Source organism: Calypte anna, chromosome 8 (assembly GCF_003957555.1).
Source record: "Calypte anna isolate BGI_N300 chromosome 8, bCalAnn1_v1.p, whole genome shotgun sequence".
Taxonomy (NCBI): domain Eukaryota; kingdom Metazoa; phylum Chordata; class Aves; order Apodiformes; family Trochilidae; genus Calypte; species Calypte anna.
The window spans coordinates 30374931-30398114 of NC_044254.1; the positions used below are offsets into that span (position 1 = coordinate 30374931).

Here is a 23184-nt window from a genome sequence, read left to right on the forward strand (position 1 = left end):
TACAGGAAGGAGAATATTTACTGTCTCTTCCAACCTGTTTATCACCCTCTCCATCTGCTCAGAGAAGCTTTACAGGGTGCTTTGCAAACAGCAATGCTCGTGATGCCCGCGGTTTCACAGGATGCTGTTTGAAGAAATAAACCAGAGGTTTCTCACGTGTGCTCTGACCTGCTGCTCTGTCCTCCTCAGCACAGCATCTGCACAGAATCAGGAGTTATGGGGACAATGCTGTGGTTTGCAGGAGGGAATGATGTGCATGTTGGCACTGCACAGAACCCTTTGAGTCTGGAGCCGCTGTCTCCTAATCCTTCAGTCTCCTGATTTTGTCTTCCCATCATTCTTGTGATTTTTGTTTTTCCTCCCCTTTCTCCCCTTGTCCCTCCAGGACAAAGGAGGCAGAAGGATTCTCTGAAGCTACAGTCTTAGTATTAAAACATTTATAGGAGTGGGTCAGTCTGAAGAGTCAGTCCCACTTCAACCTCTTGAATCCATTCCAAGTAACCCCAATAGGAAAACCATTTTTTCCTCCTTTATGCAAGAAAACTCCCCCCAAACTCTGTTTCAGGCACACAAAATGTCACATTCTGTTAGGGAATGGCAGTAACAACAGAATGCTGAAACAAAACCAACTCCTTCTTCTGTTTTTGAGGACTCTGGGCAGGCTGGATAAGCACTGACTGAGCCATGCAGGCACTGCCAGCTACAGACACCCCAGCTCACAGGAAGGTTTGGAAGGGCTCCGGGGCAAAAGCAGTTTCCATGGAAATGGCTCCCTCAGGCTGCTGTCCGTCGGATCTCCTCTGACAAGGTGATGGATCTCTCCTTCCACTCGTTGTTAGAGCACTTGGAGACAGCACTGGCTGCCTGACAGAACTTCTGGAGCAGAATCTTCCTGAGGAGCAGGTAAACCCAGGGGTCCAGGATCTGGTTGAGCGAGGCCAAGCGCACGGCGGTCAGGAAGAAATTGCATTCCTTGTGCAGGTCTGGGCTTTGGGCTGCACTGGAGAAAGCCCTGCAGTGCTCAAATGATGTCTGGCTGAAGATCATCTTCAGCATGGTTATCTAAGGAAAAGCAGGAGGAGAAAGGGATGTATGTTAAGAGGCAGTTTCCTGGACATCACTAGATGCAAATATGCCTAAAACCAAAATCCTCTCCAGGATTTTTCTTCCTCCCTCATACAGTTCAAAGTGTGACCAGAGCACACAAACCCTGTGGGAGCAGCTCACTTTGTGTGTGTGTGTGTAAAATGAGTGACAACATGAGAGCTGTCAGCCATCAGTCCCATCATTTGTGGCTCCCATGCTCAGAGAGGGCAGCACACGCTGCTTCCCTGCTACATCCTGGAGGTTCAAGATGGCCTTGGTGGGAATGGGCAATTACTGACCCTGCAACACCCACTGAAAGGGACTCATTTTATCATGATCATATTATAACAATTCCAAGGAACAGCTGAATCGCTCATGATGAGTAGAGCTCCTCAGAATTAGGCTATGAAAAGTAAATGTCAGAAAAAAGGATTACAAATACAAAATCATCTTTTAAAGCTAAGATGTTTGTATCTTCTAAATTTTAGAATTTGATTTTGAGGTAAACTGTTCAGCTTAGGAGCTGAGCCAAATTAAAAGACAAGGAGACAAGATAACAATTAAGGTCAGCAGAAAAAAAAAAGATCTTTTGTCAAAAGCCACAGAGTGCATTTTGTGTTAACCTGACCTATATTTCCTCCTTTCCTCCCCTCAGCTCAGCTCCTCCAGCGAACAGAGGGAAATATTTAGGAATCTGTTTCCCACAGGACCCAGAGACACTCTTTATTTACACTGTGCACTGTTTCATACACAGAGAAGTTTCCCTAGCTGAAGTCTCCCACACCTCAGAGCAGGGGTCAGCCAGCTCAGCCCAAAGCTACAGGCAGGCTGATTTCTGGGGGGTGAAATGCCCCCAGGCCTGGCAGCATGGTGAGGTACAGCTCTAGGTACAGAGCACTGGGCTGGGGGGGTCCTGCAGGACATGAGCTCTGCTCAGCCACAGGCACTCGTTTGTCCAGAAAAGCCAAAAAGAGGCAGGTTTGATTAGTACCTAAAGCCTCCAATCTCTACTCTAAGGTAGTTTTATCACTCATATTTCAAAGATTAAGTGCTGTTGGTCTGGCACGGGCAGCAGGGAGGGTCCATTTGTCTCATGGGCTGCTACAAGGCTTGAAAAGACTTAGGAACTGAAGAGTGCACTGGAATCAACTCAAGTAACAGCACTTGGTGAATCTTTGTAAACTTGATTTACAGGTGTCATTACTCAACACAAGGACAGCTTGAGTCTCTCTGTGCTACAGACTAGAGAGAAACCTGGGGCTGAGGAAGAACTCAGCCTGGTCAGGGCCCCAGGAGCTCTGGTTTAGAGGCTGGAGCACTGGGGTAGCCCCAGAAGCTATGGCTTTGTTATCAGGCTGCTGCTTATTCAGGTAAAACCAGTGAGGAGCTTTATTTGTTTGGTTTTCTTTCACAGCTGATGAGAGCTCAGCCGTGCTGGTGCTGTGCTGCTCTCCTGTCCCAACATACCAGCAGGGGAAGCATGAATCACATTTTGAGATGCCAGATAGATAAAATGTTCCGTGGTGTAGGTGGGTGGTATCTGTTCCTTCAAGTTTTCTCCTGAGCTTTCTGTACCAACTACAGCTGCTTAAAAATACACAACTTCAGAGGCTTTCAATTGCTCCTCTCCTGACAAGCTGCCTCAGATTTTGTGTTGCAATGCTTTTTTTCCAGGAACCTTTAAACACAGGGATCAAAACTTCTGAGCAGACACTTGCCATGGGATTTGCTGCCAGCTGCTAACACCTAACATTTCCTGGACAGGTCCTTTTTCTTTTTTAGCTTCTAAATCCCTCCTGGCATGACCTGAAGACTCTGACAGTCTGAACTGATGGCCTGGAGACCCTGCAGGACTGAGATGCATTGGGTCTGCAGACACTGTGCCTGCTGTGCATGCCAAGGAGAGGGCACCCCCTGCAATGGCTCTGAGCTAATGTCCTCTCCTTGCACAGGTCAGTGGTGCTGTACCTGAAATAAACTGGCAGCTGGTCCTGAAAAGCCGTGAACAGCCTGAGGGATGAGACTGGCAGCCAGTTCTTCCCAGAAGAAAGTCTGCTTGACTGCAGCCTTTGGAAAGAACCAAGAGAACCCCCAGCAGCAGCACCAGGGTGGTCCCAGCTGAGGCTTTCCCACAGAAAGCTGTCTTCAGGGCAGGGTGTCACCCAGGGAGGTCACGCCTGGACTGCTGCTGTCCCCAGAAACTGGGACAGGCAGAGCAAGAGTGACCAGGAGCAGAGGCTGTGGGGAGAAGGTTTTTCCATTCAGAGGGATATTCTGGGTGCCAGATCAATAACCATGTGTTGACTTTGGAAAGACTTAGATGAGCCCCGAAGGCAGGGCAGCTGGGATGGCAAAGCAGAATTGTTTTTGTTTCTTTAAACAGAAGCAGTCTGAGGATTCCATCTACTCCACATCAAACTTAAATAAAAATGAGAAGAAGAAACCATGGGTAGAGGTTTTTCAAAACACAGCTTGATTCAATCCAGACCACATCCAACAGCCACTTGTGCACCAGACCCACACAACCACAACTCCACCACTTCCCCTGCCACCTCCGGATTCAGGAGACTGATACTGTCACTGTCAGTGTCAGTGTCAGTGTCACAGCCTGGCCCAGGCTGCCAGCAGCAGCTTCCTGCCCAGCTCCTGATGGGGACTGCAGCATTGCCACCCCCTAAGGAGCAGCACTGCCTTGGAAATCGGCTGTGCCCATGAGGCAGCCCCTGGAAACCACACCACACTCCCCATTCCCAGCCCTGGGATTGCCTTCTGCCAGCTCAGCTCCTCCTTTGGGAGCTCTGCACTGACTCTTCCTTTGCAGCCCTTGTCTTGGTCTTTTGTGAGCAAACCCATGGAGCTACAAAAATACCAGGCTAATAAAATACGTTTCCCAAGCAGACAACTGCTGCTTATTTTCAGTTTTATTACATAAGATTCCTTTACTGGAATATTAGTCGGACCAAAAACTGCTTTACTGGAACTTTTATCTCTCTGATATCCTTTAGAGATCATTTATCATGGCCTGTCCTGGTCTTCTAAATGAATTAAAAGAAAGATTGCCAAAGGTAGAGGAATGACGTCCGGTAGAATAAAGCCAACAGAACAACACAGTTAATGCCAATAAAAAAAATTGGTTCAAAATGCATAGAGTAACAAACTGATAATTGGATTCAGTCAATTTATCAAAAGAGATAAAACTTTACTGTTGGACTGCAGAACACAAGAACTTTGCAGGGTTGTTTCAGAGGCTCCCTAGCTGGCAACCAACCTGAGGCACCCCCAGGCAGCTTGATGCAGAGTTAGAATGAGCTTCCTCTTGTGGTTAGGGGGAAGGGAGAAAACCCAAAAAGATAAAAAATACACCCTAGAGGTATTTTTCAAGTTCTACAGACTCTGTTGGAAAGGCTGCTCTCTGCAGTAAAAGATGGAGACTGAACCAGCTGATGTGCTCAAAGGTTCCTATTTTTCAGCCAAGCCAGTGCTGAGTAGCTGGTCTGGAACGTGGGGCAGGAATCTGACAGGGAAATTCCTGGCCTCAGACAACAAAATCTTTTCTTGAGAGTTTTCGAAAAACCAAACATGTTTTCTATGCATTATGAAGAGAGGAGGAGTCACCCTCTTACACTGTGTCTCTTCTCCCTTTAGCCTGAACCCGTTGCTTAAATAATTCTCCCACACGTGAAGCAGCAAGAGGTGGAGGGGACAGAGGATTCTCGTGGGCAGAACAACCACAAGGAGCTCCTCTCTCTGGTTCTGAGGAACACACGAGAGCAAAATCATCTGCAGTCCTCCTGGAGAAGGCTGAGGATTTCACCAAGAACGTGCTAACAGCAAGATAAAGATGCAGAGAACCATGACGAGGTCTCACTTCATCAAATGGGGTCTAATTTTATTCCCACTTGGTTGTGACCTTATCTAGACAAACACAGCCCAGCAAAATCCAGGCTGCTGGCCAGACTGGAAGGAAGGAAGGGGCAGTTTGGAAGGAGGTGGCTATTTCAGCCCCCGGGGGAAGTGGAGCATCAGAGGGCAGAGTTACTGATTCAGAGGAAAAGAGCCTTCGGGTTTCCTTGCAGCTCAGGGGTACTACTATTTTTTTTCCAAATGAAGGCATTTTCCATAACTATGTTTTGCACGTCTAAAAAGATCAGAAAATAATATCCTTTCAGTAAGAATACCTGTAAACAAGAATGCATTTAATTTCTGTCTGACAGGTGAAGATGCATTTGACTAGGACAAGCAGCAGAACACCTGGGCATTTTGCCTTGAAACAACTCTGTGAGTAATTCTGTAGCCTGGAGCTCTAAAAGAATGTGGTGAGAATTCCAGTTTGTGCTGCACCAGAGTTTGTGTGCAATCAAACCCAGCCTCCTCTGCTCTACCTCAGACTCACTTCAATCTGCTGTCAGTTGAGTCCAACAGTTGTGCTCCACAGCTGAGCACCTAAATAAATAGAAGATTAGAGTCAACTGGAAACCACTTATGATAAAGCAATATTTTATTAAAGTGGAGCATTTTCCCAGGTTCTCCGAGCTGATTTTAAGTCAGAACTTGAGTACACAATGCCTGCACTATGTATGCACTCCCTCTCTTCCAGCATAAATCAAGAGCAGGCAGAACACTTCATTAAGCTGTTCAGAGCACAGCCACTATCACCAGAAGTTTCACTTTTCTGTTAAATCACATTTGATTTTGTCATTTTCATCAAACAGATCAAGTCTGAAAATACTGTCTGTGTAAAAGGGCATTGTTTACCTAATAGTAAATGTAATAGTTGTCAGACTCCATTAATCCTCAGTTACAAAACTCAGATTTTTTTTTTTAGTGCCAAAAATCTCCTCTGAAAAAAAGCCAACCCTGGGTTCTTATTTTAACTAAATTTCTTACAACTGCTGAGTGATGCAGCTATAGGTTAAACGGGTTCTACAGGCTGGCTTTCAATGACAGAGCCTTTGGGTTCCACCTTGGTCACTCTGCCAAAAAACTAGCTGCTCATTCCTAATTTGTACTTTGTAGTTGTGCAGAAAAAAAGCTGAAGTGTATGTGTAAACATGCTGCTGCTGTCATGACTCTTGATTTCAAGAATATGAACACTTGAAAACATGCTGACTGAAAAAGCAGCTTTGCAGAACTCCCCAGAGCCCGTGGGGACAGCATGGGCAGTCTCCTGGTTTAACTCCCCAAACCTCAGGTTCCTGGGGTTCTGGGGAGCAGAACGTTGCTCTCTGCTCTCACCTCCTCACTGGATTTGCAGGGTGGTTTCAGATTTTACTTTCGTCACAAGCTGTTAACGATCTCTGGAAAGTTAACCAACAGCTTACTTTGGGGCTGGGTGATTATGGGAGTTTGATGGAATTTTAATTAATTTACTAGGGTAGCATTGCTAAACTAGATTTGTTTTCTGGTTTTACGTCAGCCCCTGGGTGGGTCAGCAGTTCCTCCTGTCACAGACCCATTTATGAGAGATCAAGTTCTCCGTGCACAAGAAGGAAGGAAAATTCTCCCCTGGCCATAAAGTACCTCTCACATAACTTTAAAATTACCGCAGCTAAATTCAGCCCTTTCCTGCTCATGGATCCCAAGTACAAACTAGCCAAAAATCTGAGAGCAGAATAAGCTTTTAGATGGGGCACTGGGCTCCTGGCTGTGCCCGTGTCCCACATGGCAGAAAGAGACGTGGATTCAGCCTCATAAATCATGAGGAGAGGATTGATGAGAAAGAAGAAGTGTGAGTGAGGAGTAATGAAATAGTGGGAACAGATGCAAGCGTCCTGTAGGAAGAAACCAGAGAAACCTCAGAACGTTGGTGTGAAGAACAGAGAGTGAGCAAACACCTCAGCCCTCTCCCAGCTCCTCCACACCCAGCAACCCCCAGGCTCTGTCCTCAGAGGCCACCGATGGCCACACTGCCCCTCAGGAACCGGAGCTCCGGGTGCTTCCCCCCCTGCCTCCTGCCCTGGGGAAGGGATGGAGGAGCCCCGGGGTTATGACAGCCATGGCAGCAGGGGACCTACCAGCAGCGGTGACCAGCAGGCCGAGAGGACACACATGATGCCCAGGAGCTGGATCAGGGTCTCCATGGCGATTCGCCCCCACTGCTTGCTGGAGCGGGAGGCAGCGCCTTTGGTCCGACAGCGAGACACCAAGGCCTGGATGGTGGCCAGGTTGCAGGCCACCGTCACCACGAGGGACAGGAGCCCCAGGACGGCGAAGGCGGAGGCGAAGAAGAGGCTGTGTCCGGTGCTGATGAAGCACCAGGTCCCGGGCCATTGCAGCGTGTACCGGCCCAGCCCAGCGATGGGCAGGAGGGCGAAGGCGAGCACGGCCAGCCAGATGGCCAGCAGCACCAGCTTGGTCACCTGTGTCTTCATGTGGCTGGCGTACCAGTGCGGTGCGCGGATGGCCAGCGTCCTCTCCACGGCCATGGCGCTGGCGATGAGGAGCGGACAGAGCCCGAACACCGTCATGCTGAAGCCGAAGAAGACGCAGAGGTGGCCCGAGGGGTCGACGGCGCCCCAGGCGCGGTCCGAGAGGTAAACGGAGATGACGATGGGGCTGGTGAGCAGCTGTCCCAGCAGGTCGGTGAGCGCCAGGCAGCCGATGCAGAGCAGGAAGGATCTCTTCCGACGGCTGCCCTTGGCCCGGTAGCTGCGGGACACCAGCAGCATGGCCAGGGCATTGCCCACGATGCCGGCGATCATCATGGTCAGCGGGAACGCCACCGAGACGGCACCGCAGCCCTCCGCCCACCGCCCCGTCGCGTTGCCCCGCATGGCGCCGGGCCGGGTGCCGTTGGGCTCGCACTGCGGCCACCGGCTCATCCCGCCGGGGCTACCGGGGCGCCGAGGGACCGGCCCATGTCGGAGGGCAGCGCCGAGGCAAGGCGGGCGGGCGGCCGGGTTTATAGGGCGGGGGGCGGGCGGAGGGGCCGGGCCGGGAGCCGCCCTGAGGGGAGGGAGCGGAGCGAGGCACAGCCCCAGCGGCCGCCTCAGAGCACTCTGAGCGCGGCGGGGAGAGCTGCCCGTACCGGGGGCTCCGGCAGTGGGGTGACCCCCTCAGGCAGCCCTCCGAGCCGGCACCGGTACCATGGGGGACACGGGACATGCTGGGGAGGGGTGGCGGGGCCTGAGCTGCCTGTCCCTAACCCCCCGAGGGACACCGGCGCCCCACGACGGCCCCTCCGAGCTGAGGCGGCGGTGAAGTGTTCTGAAACTGAGCGGAGACTGCCTGTGGGCAGGGGCATTCCCTGTGCTGGGCACTGCTGGGGCTGCACCCCCAATCCTGGGGTCAGTTCTGGGACCCTCAGGAGCAGAAGGAGATTGAGGGGCTGGAGAGTGTCCAGAGAAGGGAATGGAGCTGGGGAAGGGGCTGGAGAGCAAGGAGAAGGTTTGGAGAAGTTGTGAGGAGCAGCTGAGGGCCCTGGGGGTGTTGATCCTGGATCAGAGGATGCTGAGGGGAGAGCTTCTGGCTCTCTGCAACCCCCTGAGAGGAGGTTGGAGCCAGGGGGGGTCGGGCTCTGCTCCCAAGGAACAAGGGATGGGACAAGAGGAGCTTTTGGCACAACTCAAGTTGTGCCAGGGGAGGTTTAGGTTGGAGCTGGGGAAGAATTTCTGCCTGGAAAGGGTTGTCAGGGCCTGGCCCAGGCTGCCCAGGGCAGGGCTGGAGTCCCCATCATCCCTGGAGGGGTTTCAGAGCCCTGGGGATGTGGGGATGAGGGACATGGGGCAGGGGTGGCCTTGGCACTGCTGGGGGAAGGGTTGGACTCAGTGATCCCAAAGCTCTTTTCCAATGAAGAGTGCCATGCTGCCATTTAAATCCAAACATCTTTCCAGTGCTTTAACAATCTAAAGATTTATGATACCTACAACCAGGTAAGTGCACATCCTGCCCTTATTGCACTGCAGTAAACAGAGTAACCACCACAAAATGATCTGTTAGTACCAGTTATACAGATTATTTGCTTATGGTTTTTTCCCAGAGAAAGCACTCACTGCAGAGTTGACTCACAGGTTTTATTTACACTCGTCTACAGAATCAGTTTACCTTACATTTTGTTTAAGCCAAATGAAACCATAATTTTCCTTTCTCTGTAGCCTATTGTTTGCTAAATTTAAAAACTTCCATCTGTTAAGTACAGCAACAGTTTTAATACAAAGCACAAGGAGAAAACCCAAAGGCTAACAACATAGCATCTATATCAGATCTGATTTTTACAATTTAGTAGTTGGACGTTGAAGTCGTCAGAGGCACAGTTACAAGACTAACCTGCTCTTGTGCAATCTACACATTTAGCATGGAAATTAGATAGAAAAGAAAGCATTAAAGAAGAAACTGCAGAGCATTTTTTTTTTTTGGAAAAAAAATAAATTCCTACACCGAAAACATTTTGCTTATATACCAGTCCAAAAGAAGTATCTTAAAAGAAAAAAAAAACAATGTAGTTTTTAAATCATGCTCCGTTTGTTTTCCTGCAGTTCATTTAAAAAAACAAAGTCAAAATATGGGGAATTTTACCACTGAAATCAAAGCAGATATATTGCTGTTTGCTTGCTTAAAGAGAAGGATTTTCCTTAGCATACTTACCTTGTGGTGTCACTGATGATACTTAAACCTTTCTTAACCAAACGGAGCTCAAGAGAGACCAAGTTTTAATGTGATATTGCTAGTAAAATAGATCCAATAGAGCATTTTAAGCCATAAATTATGTTTAAGGGAAAAAGAATGAGTGATGAAGAACACATTTAAGATGGCAAAACCTTCTACATAGTTTATTAACTTTCATGTAAAAAAAAAAAATAAATAAAATTCAGATACCTTGGAAATTTTAGTCAGCCCCAAATGAATTTTTAGAGCCGGCCAGCCGAAGCTTCGCTTCATTCCCAGGAGCTAGATCCAGATTCCTCCATCTCAAGAGTAGATCCTAAATGATCCTTTTACAAGAAAGGCTGGCAGAGTCCAGGGTCCATGTGTGTGGCCATACCAGCACCAGCTGCAGGGAGGGCACTTTGCTGGCTGCAGCAAACCATCCCTACGCTAGAGAGTCGCTCGTGGGTGATTAACAGCTACTGTGCACAGAGCAGAGCTAAGGGGAAGAGGGGCATCCAGCTGTACTTCAACACAGAAAAACAGAAAATAATCATACCTAAAGCACTCGCTGCTGTCACCCAGTGGGTGACACCACCCTACAGCTATCTTTTGTGGTCCCGTAAGAGCTCCATCAAACAAGCTCAGGAGCTGGCTGCAGAAAGCTCGTGGGTTCTCCTGTATCCCCCAGGTTTTGTGACTGACACGTGAAGAGCAGAGCTGTGTTAGAGCACACCCAAGCTGTGCCTGCTCACACGTGTCAGAGAGCCATGGGTTGAGTAACTGAGTCTTTAAAAATAATAAAAAACCCTCGTACTCAAAATAATAAAACTGCACGTGCCTCCTCTGGGGAGTTTATGGCTTAAAATGCTACCTCACTTTTTGTTTCATGGATGAACAAAGCTGCAGTTTTCCAGAAAGCAAGGACAGACATGCACCTCTACTAGCAGATTTAGCACTTCTGACCAAGTAAGACACCAACTTCTTAAAAATGTCTCATGCACTGACTGGAATTAGGTTTGTTTCTTTCCTTTTTGTTGTTTTTGTTTTGTTGGTTTTTTTTTTTTTAACTCTCTTTTCTTTTTGTTTTTCTTTTTTTTTTTTTTTTTTTTTTTTGTCTCAATGTGACCTTTAATGCATTATTTCTTTTTAGAACTTGTGCGGGAACCAGAATGGGAAGATCCCGATGAAGATCTGCGGCGTCTGTAAGATACAAATGGAGAAAGCATGCAAAGAAATAAGTTGACATTAATTTTAGCATCCACGTTCAGAAGTCTGTATCCTACAATAGCTGGAAGCCAAGTATATCTGAGAGGGGCCTTATAAGAATTTAGGAATAACTTTAAACCACTTTAAGCTCACGGAAGCGAATTTCATACTAAAAACGCAAACTTAATACTGAAAGTAGAATGCAATTTCTAAATGCAGTATTTATTTTTGAAAATAAACCAATGATGTAGATATTAACATACACTGGAGAATGGTGACCCAGGTCTCTCTATGGGACATGCTGCTAGCAGGAGAAAGCTTCTGGGGGAGAGGGGGGAATCAATTACAGGGGCTTTAATGGGAAGTAAGAGCAGGGGAAGTGAGAAAGCTACTTTTAGTATCAGAATAACTGAGGAGATTAAATTCTTTCCCAATCCTTAAAAAATAAATTAAAAAAAAAAATAAAAAAATCACACATTTCAAAATACACCCATTCTTATTCTACATAAACCCAAACCTTTCGGGTGACCGGGATCTCGATCGTCTTTTTTTGCGATCACCGGGTGAGGAGGATCTAGAGCGACTTCTCTTCTTGCTTCTCTCGGGGGAGGAGGAGGAACGAGAGCTTGAGTAAGATCTTTTTCTTGGGGTGGAAGACCCCCTGTAGGACCTGGAGCTGGATCTTTATTGATTGAGAAATAAATCAGATTTAATTCTGGTATAAGGCAGGAGGAACACACAGACAGTTTTCACGAACGCTCGCTACTCTACTGACATCAGTGTTTTACCAAAGAGATGTGGGGATGCTTTGATACTTACTCCATAGTTATCTGGCAATAATGACTTCTACTGCCGTGGTAGTTTTCTGAATAAATCTTGCTAAATAGGGTTTCTTGACACACAGACCACCAAAGGCTTGGAAACCTCTTGCTTCATTCACCAAAATGACACGGTTTGAGAGAGAAATGAGGGGAGGCTGGGGCAGGAAGGGGCCTACGTGAGGACCTTCCTCAGCAGTTCAATTCACAGAGCAAAATGGCTTGAAAACCACAGAGGTAGCACTGATTAACAAGGTTTTGTACTAATGGCTATTTTGCTCTTCACCAGAACAGCAGAAACCCTCAGAAGGTACATTTACAAATCTCAAAAGAAATTTGGGTAGACTGAGACATTCCACAAGCAAAATTATTAAAAAAACCTCTTAGACATTTAGTTTGGCATCCAAGATAAGATAAACAGCTTCACTTAGAAGCTCTCAAAAATCATTTTTGCTACCTAAAAAAATAAACCAAAGATAAAAAAAAAACCCTTACAGAAAGTGAGCTAGAAAATCCTAAACTCTAAATCCACAATTATAAGTAAAAACACCCAACAGGATTTTTTCCTTCAGTGAGATGGATAAAACATTTAAAAGCCCAAACCAACACAGTGTCTATGTTGTTGGCAAAATCTTTTCAGGGTTCTAATTGTAAACAGCAAAGCAGTCCCAGCTCACCCACACTGATACACTGGGTGGACTGCTGTGTTTGTGAGCAAATAACCCAGCTCAGCTGGCCAGTCCCTCAGCACACAGGGAGGGCAATTTTTCTCCCCAAAAGCAGCCAGCCCACCTCTCAGTGGCCCTCACAGGCTAATCCCTAGCATGGTTTCTGCCACCAAGGGGCAGTGGCACTGTGTAGGGATGGGTCCTCCCAACCCAAACCTCCCTCACATACACAGTAAGGGCAGCACTGCCTTGTGGAAGTCAGACATTAAAAATGATGCCTAAACACAAACCCAGAAGTACAAGGTGTTCTCTAATGCTCCTCCACATCAAGCAGCCCAAGTGGAAACAGTAAAACCAGCAAAGATTACTGCAGCAAGCAAGCAAGGATTCAAATTCTTCTTCCTTCAAAGTGATGAACTGTGGCGTCCACTTGTCTGGCTCAGGCCAGACTTAAAACTCTTCAACCAAAACCTGGCATTGCCAAGAAACACATCTCTAGTGCAGAGCCCCCAGGAACTCTGACTTCCAAGACAAAAATGAGTTAATGTTTTAGGGTTTTTTGACCTGAATAATTTTATGATGAAATCAACAAGTGGTTGGTTCTTCTGCCCTGTTCTCTCTCTGCAAGGAGAGAGTGCTACCTCATTCACCTTGATTTCGACCCACGAGATCTAGACTGTTCTCTGGAACTGGAACGAGATCTTGATCTGGAACTGGAAGAACTTCTTGAATGGGACCTGAAACAACACGGAAGATTTTTTTTTTCCAGTGTCTGACTGGTACTTAGCAGACAAAGTGCTGCTGTTAGCAGCAGAGACAACAATGCATCAGTACAACTGGGCCCAGAACCACCAAAGAAGTGACAGTTTACTCCTACCCCCCCAGGATCACCACAGGACATTTTAAAACAGAAACTTTAACATAGCAAGATGGTGCATGAAACAATTTATAAAGTTATAACATTTCCTAGAACAAAGCACAAAAATCAAGCAGCACTGCAGTTACTTGGCACTGCACATCTCTTACCTATTTCATGGCACCAATGCCCTAACTTTTAATTTGTGCTTCAACCTGAAGCCCATCAGTTTGTTTGAAAAGCAGAGCAGGTAGGAGTATGAGGAGCAGCTAACTCAAGTATTCCCCAAGTCAGCCCTCACAATTTAGAAGCAATTTGTAACCTGTTGTAAAGAGTTTTTTCCTGCATTCAAAATGAAACAGCCCTTAATGCTTGGCTAAAATCTGGAGGTACCTGACACTGCTTGGAATTTGGCAACATAATTTTCAATTTTTTCCTGCTGATGGATTTTCTTTAAAGCACAAACCACATAGAACTGTTGGCAGACTTGCAGCAACCACTGCAAGAAGGCGGCACTGCAATCAAATGTGAACAGTCTTTGCAGGAAACATGAATTACACGTGTTGTCAGCCTCCCAGTGCATGGTGTTAACAGGCCCTGTTCACTTCACTGTGCAAACCAAAAGCAGTATGCACACAGGCTAACTGGAAAAGGGAGTTAAACCTTTTTAAAAAACATTAAAAGTACAGAGAAAGGACAACTGACACTTCTAAATTATCTGCAGGTAGAAGCAAGTTCTGCAAAGCTGACAGATCCCCAGGAGATTTCAGGAATGACAAGTTGTCGGTTTGCTGTTCACATTTGTGAATTAGCAAACACAGCTGTGGCCAGGTGAGGTTCTGTCTTCTCTGACCCCTCACTACACCTGAGAGCTGCCCTCAGAGGCTGCCCCTGCTGGCTGCATGCACAGGAGGGTGTAGCCACCCCCCAGGACCTCTCCACACCTCACTTGATGGACAGAAATTGCTGCCAGCCTTCTCTCAGTGCTGCCCCTGGGAACCAGGCAGCAAAGGCAGGGCTCAAGGGGGCAGCTGAAGGACTGTGAGCAACATCACTTGTCACAGAGGCAGCAGGGCAGCAGTGGGGAGAGAGGTAAAACAGAGGCAGTGGCTGACACCTCATTAGTGAGGGGCTGAATTATCTGGGGGGTGCTCCCAGCAGTGAGAGCTCCAGTTACAGGGCTGGGAAGAGGAGAAGGAACTTGAACTTCATGACCTTTATGGACAAAGTTATGAGCCAGACAGACTTGGGGTCTTCAACCTATCAGCACCATCCTCATGGTAGCTGTAAGGCAGCTAAAAACTTACTATGATAGATTTACAGCACACAGCTACAGAACTATTTATGGAATTACCACATTATTGCATTTAAATAATTATGAGAGATGTTCAATCTACCAAATAGACTTTTTTTGTGGCCCCAGGATCAACACAAACTTTTAGTTTTATTCTGACAACACTGCCACTGTACTGAAAAGTTTTGTTTGTTGCCATCAAACTCAGTTCAAGTTCCTTGTCTCTTTCCAGGCTCTTTTCCATCCTATCCTTGCAACCAGTCTGTCTGGACTGCACCATCACCGCCACCTCAGCAATACCACCCTCCTGCTTCTCTGTCCAACAGCTCTGCCCCACACGAGGCTAAAAATACTACTGAAAGTAATTTTATATTTATTTGAAAGACTGAACCATCAGCTTAGGTTTACTAAACCAAACAAGAGAAGGCAGGAAGCCTCCCCCTGAGGATCTGCAGCACAAGACATCACCCACCCCTGCGAGTGCTCGACAGAAAATCATGAACATCATTCAGCTAAACCCGTAAGGCAATCAAGGAAAAAAACAAAAAAGTAAATGAAGAAGTTAGATACTGACATTTTGCCTGGAGTTACCCTTGACCTGTGCCCGTTTACCTGGACCTAGACCTTGAGCTTGAGTGAGAGGATGAGCGCGATGAAGATCGGGAGTGGGAAGATCGGGACTTGGAGCGGCTCCTCCTGTTGGGTTTCTTCTTCTTGTTACTGTCCTCTTCCTCACTGGCATCCAGGTTGTACTTTGAAAGGTCTGCATCATCTTCATCCTCATCCTGAAAAAAAAAAAGCCAAACATGGATTCACAAAAAATGCTTAAGAAATGTGTTGATTCTTTCCTTCAGTGCTGCTTTTTATTCCGAGCTTTTCTGCAGCCTCTGGAGGAGTTGTTGGTGCACTGAGTGAGACACAAGTATTTAAAAATGACCTGAAATTGCCATCTCAAGGCAAACTCCTAAAAAGCCTGCAAAAAAACCACCTGAAGTCCCATTTTCTGATATTTAATGGATTTATTTTATGTTTTTAATTAATTTATTACCTGCACTTAATGCAGTTAATGAAAGCAGAGATATTGATTTTCAGCAATTAATTTAAATGAGTGCCTGGAAGGATTTTCTGACTCAAAAATCTATAACCATGGCATAATTCTGCAGAGAAATGTTTCAGGTGCAGGATGTGGTGACTGCTGTGTTAAAAACAAGCACACGTGCAGCTCTCTGCAAGGTGCTGTCCCAAGATGTGGACAATCCAGTGTGATGAGCATACATCTGAGGGAAGATGAAGAAAAATCAGTATTTTATGAAGCATAAATCTGATCTGGCTTCAACCACATACCCTAACAGGGTAACCATACATAAAGGTTCCAAGTAAAGGTCTTATTTTTTGATTCTGATTCAGATAAGCTTTCAATTTCTTAGGCTTTAAAAAAAAATTGCACGTTTGAACATCTCAGAATAAACCAGAGGCTGTGGAGATGCTCTGCAGCAGCTGCAGGCACCATCACTCTGGTGGCTGCTCCTCAGCTGCTGCAAGGCAGCCCAAGCCCCAGCCCCAGCCTTACCCCTGCTGCTAAACACCAGGGTAACCAGAATTTAAAAACTGATAGGGAAAAAAACAACAACCAAGGCATGTTACCTCATCCAATTTATACTTGGAGAGATCTTCATCCTCATCCTCCTCATCTTCCCCTTCAGACTCCTTATCTTCCACCTCCTTCAGGATAGAGGCAGGACCAACCGGCTTCCCTCGGTACTTTTTCTTTTTGCGTCCAAACTAGGAGATTTTATTCCATTAGAATACAACTTAAGTCATTGCCCACTTATTTTTTAACTACATGAGAAAATAAATATCCATCAGTTTTAAGTGGGGTACTGCTCAAAGTAAGAAGAATCAGGAGCTGTCAGTCAGCAACAAGAAACTCTCTGTGGAGATGTCTGTGCTCCACACCACCAGCACCCGCTGATGAGACTTACAGAACCCTGAGTCTAACAGAAGGAGTATTTTACATTTGTGTCTGGGGGACATCTGTATAAACCAATGCTGACCATCTGGCTGGAAACAACGCCCCTGACCTTAAAACCAACTCCCTAAGAAGTTTAATGAACTTAGCCTGTCCCAGTTTAACCTGAACTCAGCTTTTAACCCCCGGAAGACGAAACAGACGGATTTGCTTTCAGCTCCAAACTTCCACACTGGAGCACTGGACAGACAGACACATCACAGCCTATTCCAGAGCAGTGCTTTTCCCTTTCCACATGGGCATACCCTAAAAGCAGCCCCCCAGGCTCCCCGTGCCCCCTCCTCACCTCATCGTACTCCCCGTCCGACTCCTCCCGCTCGATGTACTCAACGTTCTCCCGCTCGTTGAATCCTCCCCCGTAGCCTTGGGACAGGGACAAAACAAAACAAAACAGAACCTCCTGAGCTGCACCAAGTTAGGAAGCACAAAGCTCAGCTCCAGCTTTCACAGAGCTCCCATCAGCGTGGATTGATAGACAGAAGTCATAAAGAGTGTAATTACCATCTCCAGAGGCTGTTCCCACCCCCTGACTGATGTGTGGGGATAACCAGCTGGGCTCAGACACACCAAACACACAGGGATCCCTCAGGAATGAAGAATCCCATGGCTGCACTGAGTCCTGCAGCTCCAGAGCTGCCCTGAGAACCTTTCTGCTCCTTTCTGTAAGGTGAGTGGGGAGCTCCAGCTGCTCATCTGAACTGCAGCTTTGCCACCCACTGCACGTGTGCGCAGCAGGCTGGGTGTGCTGCCTGAGGGACACCCCACTGGGAAAAACCATAAAGTACCCAAAAAATAGTCACTATTTAGAAGTATTTAATCATAGGAGGTATTATCTGAGATAAAGGAACACATTGCTCATTAATATTCTGACAATAGCAAAGAATATTAAAAAAATCTTTTTCTTTTTGAATCACCAGCTCTGTGCCCTTCTCCACACTGCCCCTGTCACACCTCTCTGCACTGCCTGATCCTGTCTGTGGGGCAGCAGTGCAGCCCTGCCTGTGCCCTAAGGATCTCCCTGCTCCAGTTACCACTGGGAATGCAGCAGGAACTCCAACACCTCGGTGTGAGCAAACCTGCAGGCTGGTGCAGAGCTAACACCCCTCACACACCCCTCCTGGAGCTGACACCACACCCACACCACAGCTTTGGGAGGGTGATGAAACACTGCAGTGCCCCTTCCCCAGAGTACCCACACGGGCAGACTGAAGCTGAACATCCCTTCCTTCCACAGGAAACCACCACAGACTCCACAGACCAGGAGCTGCAGGTTTCTGTACATGTAAACATCACTTCTGTTCTGCTGGGAAACCAATCCCTGCAGTGTGGCTCAGTGCAGCTTTCCTTAGAGGAATGTGAGGATTTTCTGCTGACACCTTCACAGAATGTCAGGCTGGAAGGGAGCTCAGGGATCACCTGGACCAAGCCCTGCAGGTAATGCTGCAGTTTGTATCAGACACCTCAGCACCCTGGAGAGCTGAGACTTCAGAACTTGCTTGAAACTGAGAATCTTACCAGTCCTTTCCTCCAGCTTGGCATACTTGGGCGTGTTGCACATGTTGCACTCTGATCTCCTGGCCCAGTTGACATTACCACAGCTTCAGGGGCAGAAAAGAACAAGAAAGAAAGAGGAAACATTTTCCTTCCCATCAAACAGCTCAAGTGTTGTGTTGCAGAACCAGCATCCCAGTGCTGCCCAGCCCAGCCCAGGGCAGAGGAGGAGGAGGAGATCCACCAGAAACAGCTGAGGTTTGGGGACAACCCCAAAGTGTGCCAGCAGCTGGGTGCCCTCTGCTGCCACCCAGCCTGAACACAGCCCCAGAGCCACCCAGGTGCCACCCTCAGACACCCCAACTCCACCCCCAGAACCTGAAACCTTCCCTGTGCTGCACAAAGCTCCCTCCATAAGGCAAAGCACCCAACCAAAGCTGCCCTGTCCTGCTTTAGGTCCTGAGATCCTTATCTGCCAGCTGGCAGAGACACCACGGGATTTAACAGTAACTGAGCACACTGCAGCAAACCTGTGACTCCTACCTACTCCTTGCTCCTGAGCTTGGGAAGTGCCTCAGCTCACCAAAGAACACCAGGAGCTGTTACCTCTCTAGTCTGGGATTTGTCTCCACTCATGTTCATTCCCAGCCATGCTAATTAGGCAGCTGCTGCCCAGCACACAGGAGTGAGCAGTGTCCTGGCAGCAGAGCACTGCTGATGGGGCAGCTCTGATGGAAATCCTCTCCTCTCCCTCTATTCCCTCTCCTCAGGTCCCAGGGAATTCCAGCTGCCAGGCCACCCCAGGGAGCAGTGTGTGAGGCTCTGGGCAGGCTCTGCCCTCCCTGGTTCCTACGTTTTACACTGCCAGTCGTTTGCACTGAAGAGGCCTCGGCTCTTCTCAGCCAGGGTCTTCCCTATTTCAGTGCCTCCAGCTTTCATCATTTTGGCCTCCGTTGTTTTTTCTGGAAAAACGGACAAAAACAACAAGTCAAACCGCGGCTCTCCCGATGACTCAAAGGGTTTAATGCTGTTTTGTCTGGCAGAGGCAGGAGCAGGCAGGGATCCTCACCTCTGCCGCATCTGTTGCAGCTGGTTCTTCTGGCGAAGTTCACATTCCCACACCTGCGAACACACAGAAACAGAGGGAAAACGCGAGTTAACACCGCGCTGGGGGGGAGGCACGCAGGGAACCGACAGAAACCCCCTTTTCTGTGCCACAGCGACTCTGCCGGGGATCATAACGCCGGGTTCCTCAGGAGGGGGCCGGGAGATGGGGAACCGCGCGGGGCAGGGACAGAGGGAGGGCGGGCAGAGGCCCCCGGGACCCGTGTGGCGCGGCCCGCCGTGCCCCGGCGGTGTCCGTGGTGTGTGTGGCGGGGGTGCCGCGTGTGCCCCGCGTGTGCCCCGCGTGTGCCCCGCGTCCCCGCTCACTTCTTGTCGGGACAGATCCAGTCCCCGTCGCTCACGCGGAAATTCTTGGTCGACATCTTGGCCCCGCCGAGCCCGGCCCAGCGCCGCACACACACAGGACCCGGGGCCTGCGCCCACAGGGCTGCCCCGCCGCGCCTGAGCCCTCAGCAGCACCGACACGGGGCGGCCGCCGGGCAGGGTTTTCGGTCAGGCAGCGACGCGGACGCCTCGGCCCGGGAGAAGGATGGAGGCGCCAAGGGAGCGCGCCCCCTAGCGGGGGGAGGAGGCCGCGCGCGTGCGCAGTGCGAGGAGGCGCCGTGACTGAGGGGAAAGGGCGGGAAGGGGGAGGGAGAGGGAGCGCGGACACGCGGACACACGGACACACGGACACAGCCCACGGGGGACATCCTGCCTGCCTGCGAGTGGGGTGGGGTGCAGCCCGTGATGCGGGTCTGTTAGCCCAACGTGGCCGGGCTGGAGGTGCGGCCCAGGAGGGGACCTGAGGTGGATCCGGAGCGGAGCAGTGCGTGAGGAGCCGGGGAGGCTCTGAGGGGAGCTGAGGAGCCTCTGTGAGGGGAGCTGAGGAGCCTCTGTGAGGGGAGCTGAGGAGGCTCTGTGAGGGGAGCTGAGGAGCCTCTGTGAGGGGAGCTGAGGAGCCTCAGTGAGGGGAGCTGAGGAGCCTCAGTGAGGGGAGCTGAGGAGCCTCAGTGAGAGGAGCTGAGGAGCCTCAGTGAGAGGAGCTGAGGAGCCTCTGTGAGGGGAGCTGAGGAGCTTCAGTGAGGGGAGCTGAGGAGCCTCTGTGAGGGGAGCTGAGGAGCCTCTGTGAGGGGAGCTGAGGAGCCTCTGTGAGGGGAGCTGAGGAGCTTCAGTGAGGGGAGCTGAGGAGCCTCTGTGAGGGGAGCTGAGGAGCTTCAGTGAGGGGAGCTGAGGAGCCTCTGTGAGGAGCCCAGGAGCTGAGGAGCCCAGGAAATGAGGGGCCCAGGAGCTGGGTGTCTGTGGAGCTGAGGATCTGTGGAGCTGAGGATCCCTCCTCCCCGGGCGGGAGGGAGATTCCTTCCCTCAGGCCCGAAGGTACCCCCGCAGGACTACCCAGAGGCTTTTAAATACCAATAAGGCAGAGCGTGGGTATAATTGTTAATGTTAGGGTGTGCAAGGGAATCCGTTATTTAACAAACACACAAACTTTATGATGCCAAAGCCCCCTGGCTTGCAGGTGGGCTGGCAGGGCTCTGGCTGCCATTCCCCATCCCTGCTCTTGGCAGCTGCTGCTCCACACCCTCAAACCACCTTTTCTTTTCTTTTCTTCTCTTTCTGGACGGGCAGTGCTCTGGTGAGCTCTGTGGCACTCAGGTTGATCAGCACTACCCAATTACCTGCCTGCAGTATGTGTGTTTATAGCAAATGTTACTTTCCTGGCAGTTCTGATTCCCTCTCCTGTGCTGTAGACACATCCTGTGGAAAAAATCATCTGGATCCTGGCTTGGGGACTGGTTTTTATCACATCCACTCTCCAGTTTGTGAGCAGTGTTGCTGCTGTTTATTTATAAAAGTATAAAGCAGTGTGAGCACACTGGAAAGATGGCTCTGGTTTGTCTGCCACAGGAGGTTGTGTGCAGATCCCAGTTCTGAAACGTCCAGAATCATCAGAAAGGACTAAACCTGCATGTTTCCTGCAGCTGGAAGAGATCCCAGGTGAAGGGCTGGGCTGGAATTCTGAACGAGGGCTGTGAGAAATAGCAGGGTTTCTGCCCCAGGATGAGGAGAAGTGGGAAGTACCAGATGGGAAGGAGATGGTAGCTGGGCAGCAGCTCCAGGCTCACCAGCTGGGACTGCAGCAGTGCCCAGGCTGGGGCAGGAGTGAAGCCTTGGGAAGCTTTAAACCTCAGCTGGCAACTTTATTTGTTTCTCCCAGTGACATTCCTTCAGCGCACTGCCCCACCAGCCTAGGATTAAATGAGATCTCAGAGTCCTCCTGCTCTAGCAGAGGGCAACAAATCTTCCTCAGTCACTTTGTCAGCACGGATCTGTAAAAGGAAGTAAATAAAAAGGGCTTGAAAAAAGCTGGAGATGGGGGCTGCCTCCTGGAGAGCCTGGAGGAGCCTCTCCTGCCATCCCGTGCTGTGCAGGCAGTACAGCAGGTGGCACTTCAGCAACACACATTTCTCCAGGTCCTGTTGATGCAGATTAAAAACTTTTTTTTTTCTTTTCTGTGGAATTCAGAGGAGATATTTAAAATATCAAGGTATTGATAACTCTGCTGGAAAAGAAAAAAAACACCAAAAAAGAAGGCAACAGTATCACCATGCCTGACTGCACTGGAGAGTGGATGGGAGACTGGTTTTGAGTTGTAGATGGACCCAAGACCAGAGCAGGTGGTTCCTTCCTGTGCCCTTTGGGAAGGAGCCTCTCCTGAGGAGCAGGAATATCAGTGACATCAAGGGAGACAAAACCCTCTCCAGACCCAGGGCACAAATAAATGGATGAGTGATGGAAAGTTTTCTTCATCTCTGCATCCACCATGCAAAGGAAGGGTGGCAGCAGAACATCAGTGCCTGCTGGCTCTGGGAAGGATTGTGTTGAAGCTCAGCAGGCTCAGGAGAGGCATGGATCTGGAATCCTGGTTCCTGTGGTGACCATGGAATGAATTCTGATAGTCCCCAGGGTTGGGTCTCTCTCCTGTCTGCAGCCACCCCAGGAGGGGCAGAGCCTGTGCTGAAGATTCTGTGGCCTTTGAGGGGCATCTCTGGGGCTGCAGGGATGGACTTGGACAGGGTAGGGTTAGAAGGAGCTTGAAGGGTGCCTCCCTTCACCTGGAATGAGAAAATCCTCATGCTGTTCAGGTCAAAAAAACCCAACTGACCAAACAACCAACAACAACCCAAACCCCACACCATTATTGATGATTCCAAGGACAGGAATTAATTCATAATCCCTGGGTTTCTCTTCAGGGAGCACAAGACAGAAAAAGTTGCTTTTTGCCTTAAGATATGGAAGAGCACATGCACTGTTTTAAACATAAGCAGAGGTAAAACTGTAATTCACTGGAAAATAATTTCAGGCTTAAATATTTGAAAGGCTGCCTGGTTAGAATGAGAAGAATATTAATGTGGTGCTGCTTTCCTGCTGGAAGGAACCCCCAGAGGAGCCCTGGCCCCCACCTGCAGCCCCAAGTCTGAAGCCATCACCTGCACTTTGCAAGCTGGAGTTTTTCCTGTCTGGGCAGAGAGAGCATTTCTGGAACTCCCCTTTGTTCAATTTACTGCAAAAAGTGGATATATTAAAAGCTGGAAAAACAAGTGGGGACTGGAAAAAAAAGTAGAATTATCTTTTCTGAATAAAAGCAAGGCCTGAGGGAACAGTGGGAGGACACAGCCTTGTGTGCCACTCAGGGAGTGTGTGGGATGTGCCCTGTGTTTAACAAACCAGCAAGCTCCACTGGAGGGATTTCCCAGACTCTGATCTGCTTTCCCTGTGTCTCTCACAAAAAGTTTTGTTTCAATATCTGCTCCCCACCTCACGACAGCTTATGGAGAATTTCACTGGATGCCTCTGCAGCTGCAGCTCTGGGCAAGGAGCTGGCAATACCCAAGTAAAGGAGCAATAAATACATCACCATCATGGTGACATAATGGAACTGTGTGAGAACCCTCTCATTGCCCTGTCTCTGCACAGCCAGTTCCTCCCAACAAGCCCAGAAAATCAGTGTTCTGAGGAGAAATGAAGTGGTACCAAGGGCAGCC

General features: G+C 49.0%; 2 protein-coding genes across 2 annotated transcripts; both read right to left on the reverse strand.

Annotated features, from left to right (window-relative positions):
• Window positions 1–396: 396 nt before the first annotated feature.
• PTGER3 (prostaglandin E receptor 3) lies at window positions 397–7907 on the reverse strand. The gene is made up of 2 exons (XM_008501108.2): window positions 7101–7907; window positions 397–1062 (listed from the first exon to the last, which is right to left on the reverse strand). Exons 1-2 carry the CDS (start codon window positions 7905–7907, stop codon window positions 775–777), a joined length of 1095 nt encoding a protein of 364 aa, XP_008499330.2. The 3' UTR covers window positions 397–774.
• A 1177-nt stretch (window positions 7908–9084) lies between these two features.
• On the reverse strand, window positions 9085–19546 carry ZRANB2 (zinc finger RANBP2-type containing 2). The gene is made up of 10 exons (XM_030455407.1): window positions 19466–19546; window positions 19104–19156; window positions 18888–18996; window positions 18059–18141; window positions 16830–16906; window positions 16159–16296; window positions 15127–15299; window positions 13015–13101; window positions 11396–11560; window positions 9085–10872 (listed from the first exon to the last, which is right to left on the reverse strand). Exons 1-10 carry the CDS (start codon window positions 19519–19521, stop codon window positions 10809–10811), a joined length of 1005 nt encoding a protein of 334 aa, XP_030311267.1. The 5' UTR covers window positions 19522–19546; the 3' UTR covers window positions 9085–10808.
• Window positions 19547–23184: the final 3638 nt, after the last annotated feature.

What these genes read in the sequence shown, in the direction of transcription:
- PTGER3 (XM_008501108.2), bottom strand. Translation starts at nt 7,907, where the DNA reads ATGAGCCGGTGGCCGCAGTGCGAGCCCAACGGCACCCGGCCCGGCGCC. An exon ending in CCTGCTGGTCACCGCTGCTG is followed by an intron (nt 1,063 to 7,100) that starts GTAGGTCCCCTG and finishes GCTTTTCCTTAG; the next exon opens with ATAACCATGCTGAAGATGAT.
- ZRANB2 (XM_030455407.1), bottom strand. Translation starts at nt 19,521, where the DNA reads ATGTCGACCAAGAATTTCCGCGTGAGCGACGGGGACTGGATCTGTCCC. An exon ending in AACGACTGGCAGTGTAAAAC is followed by an intron (nt 18,142 to 18,887) that starts GTAGGAACCAGG and finishes CTGCCCCTGAAG; the next exon opens with CTGTGGTAATGTCAACTGGG. An exon ending in AGATCCCGGTCACCCGAAAG is followed by an intron (nt 10,873 to 11,395) that starts GTTTGGGTTTAT and finishes TGTATCTTACAG; the next exon opens with ACGCCGCAGATCTTCATCGG.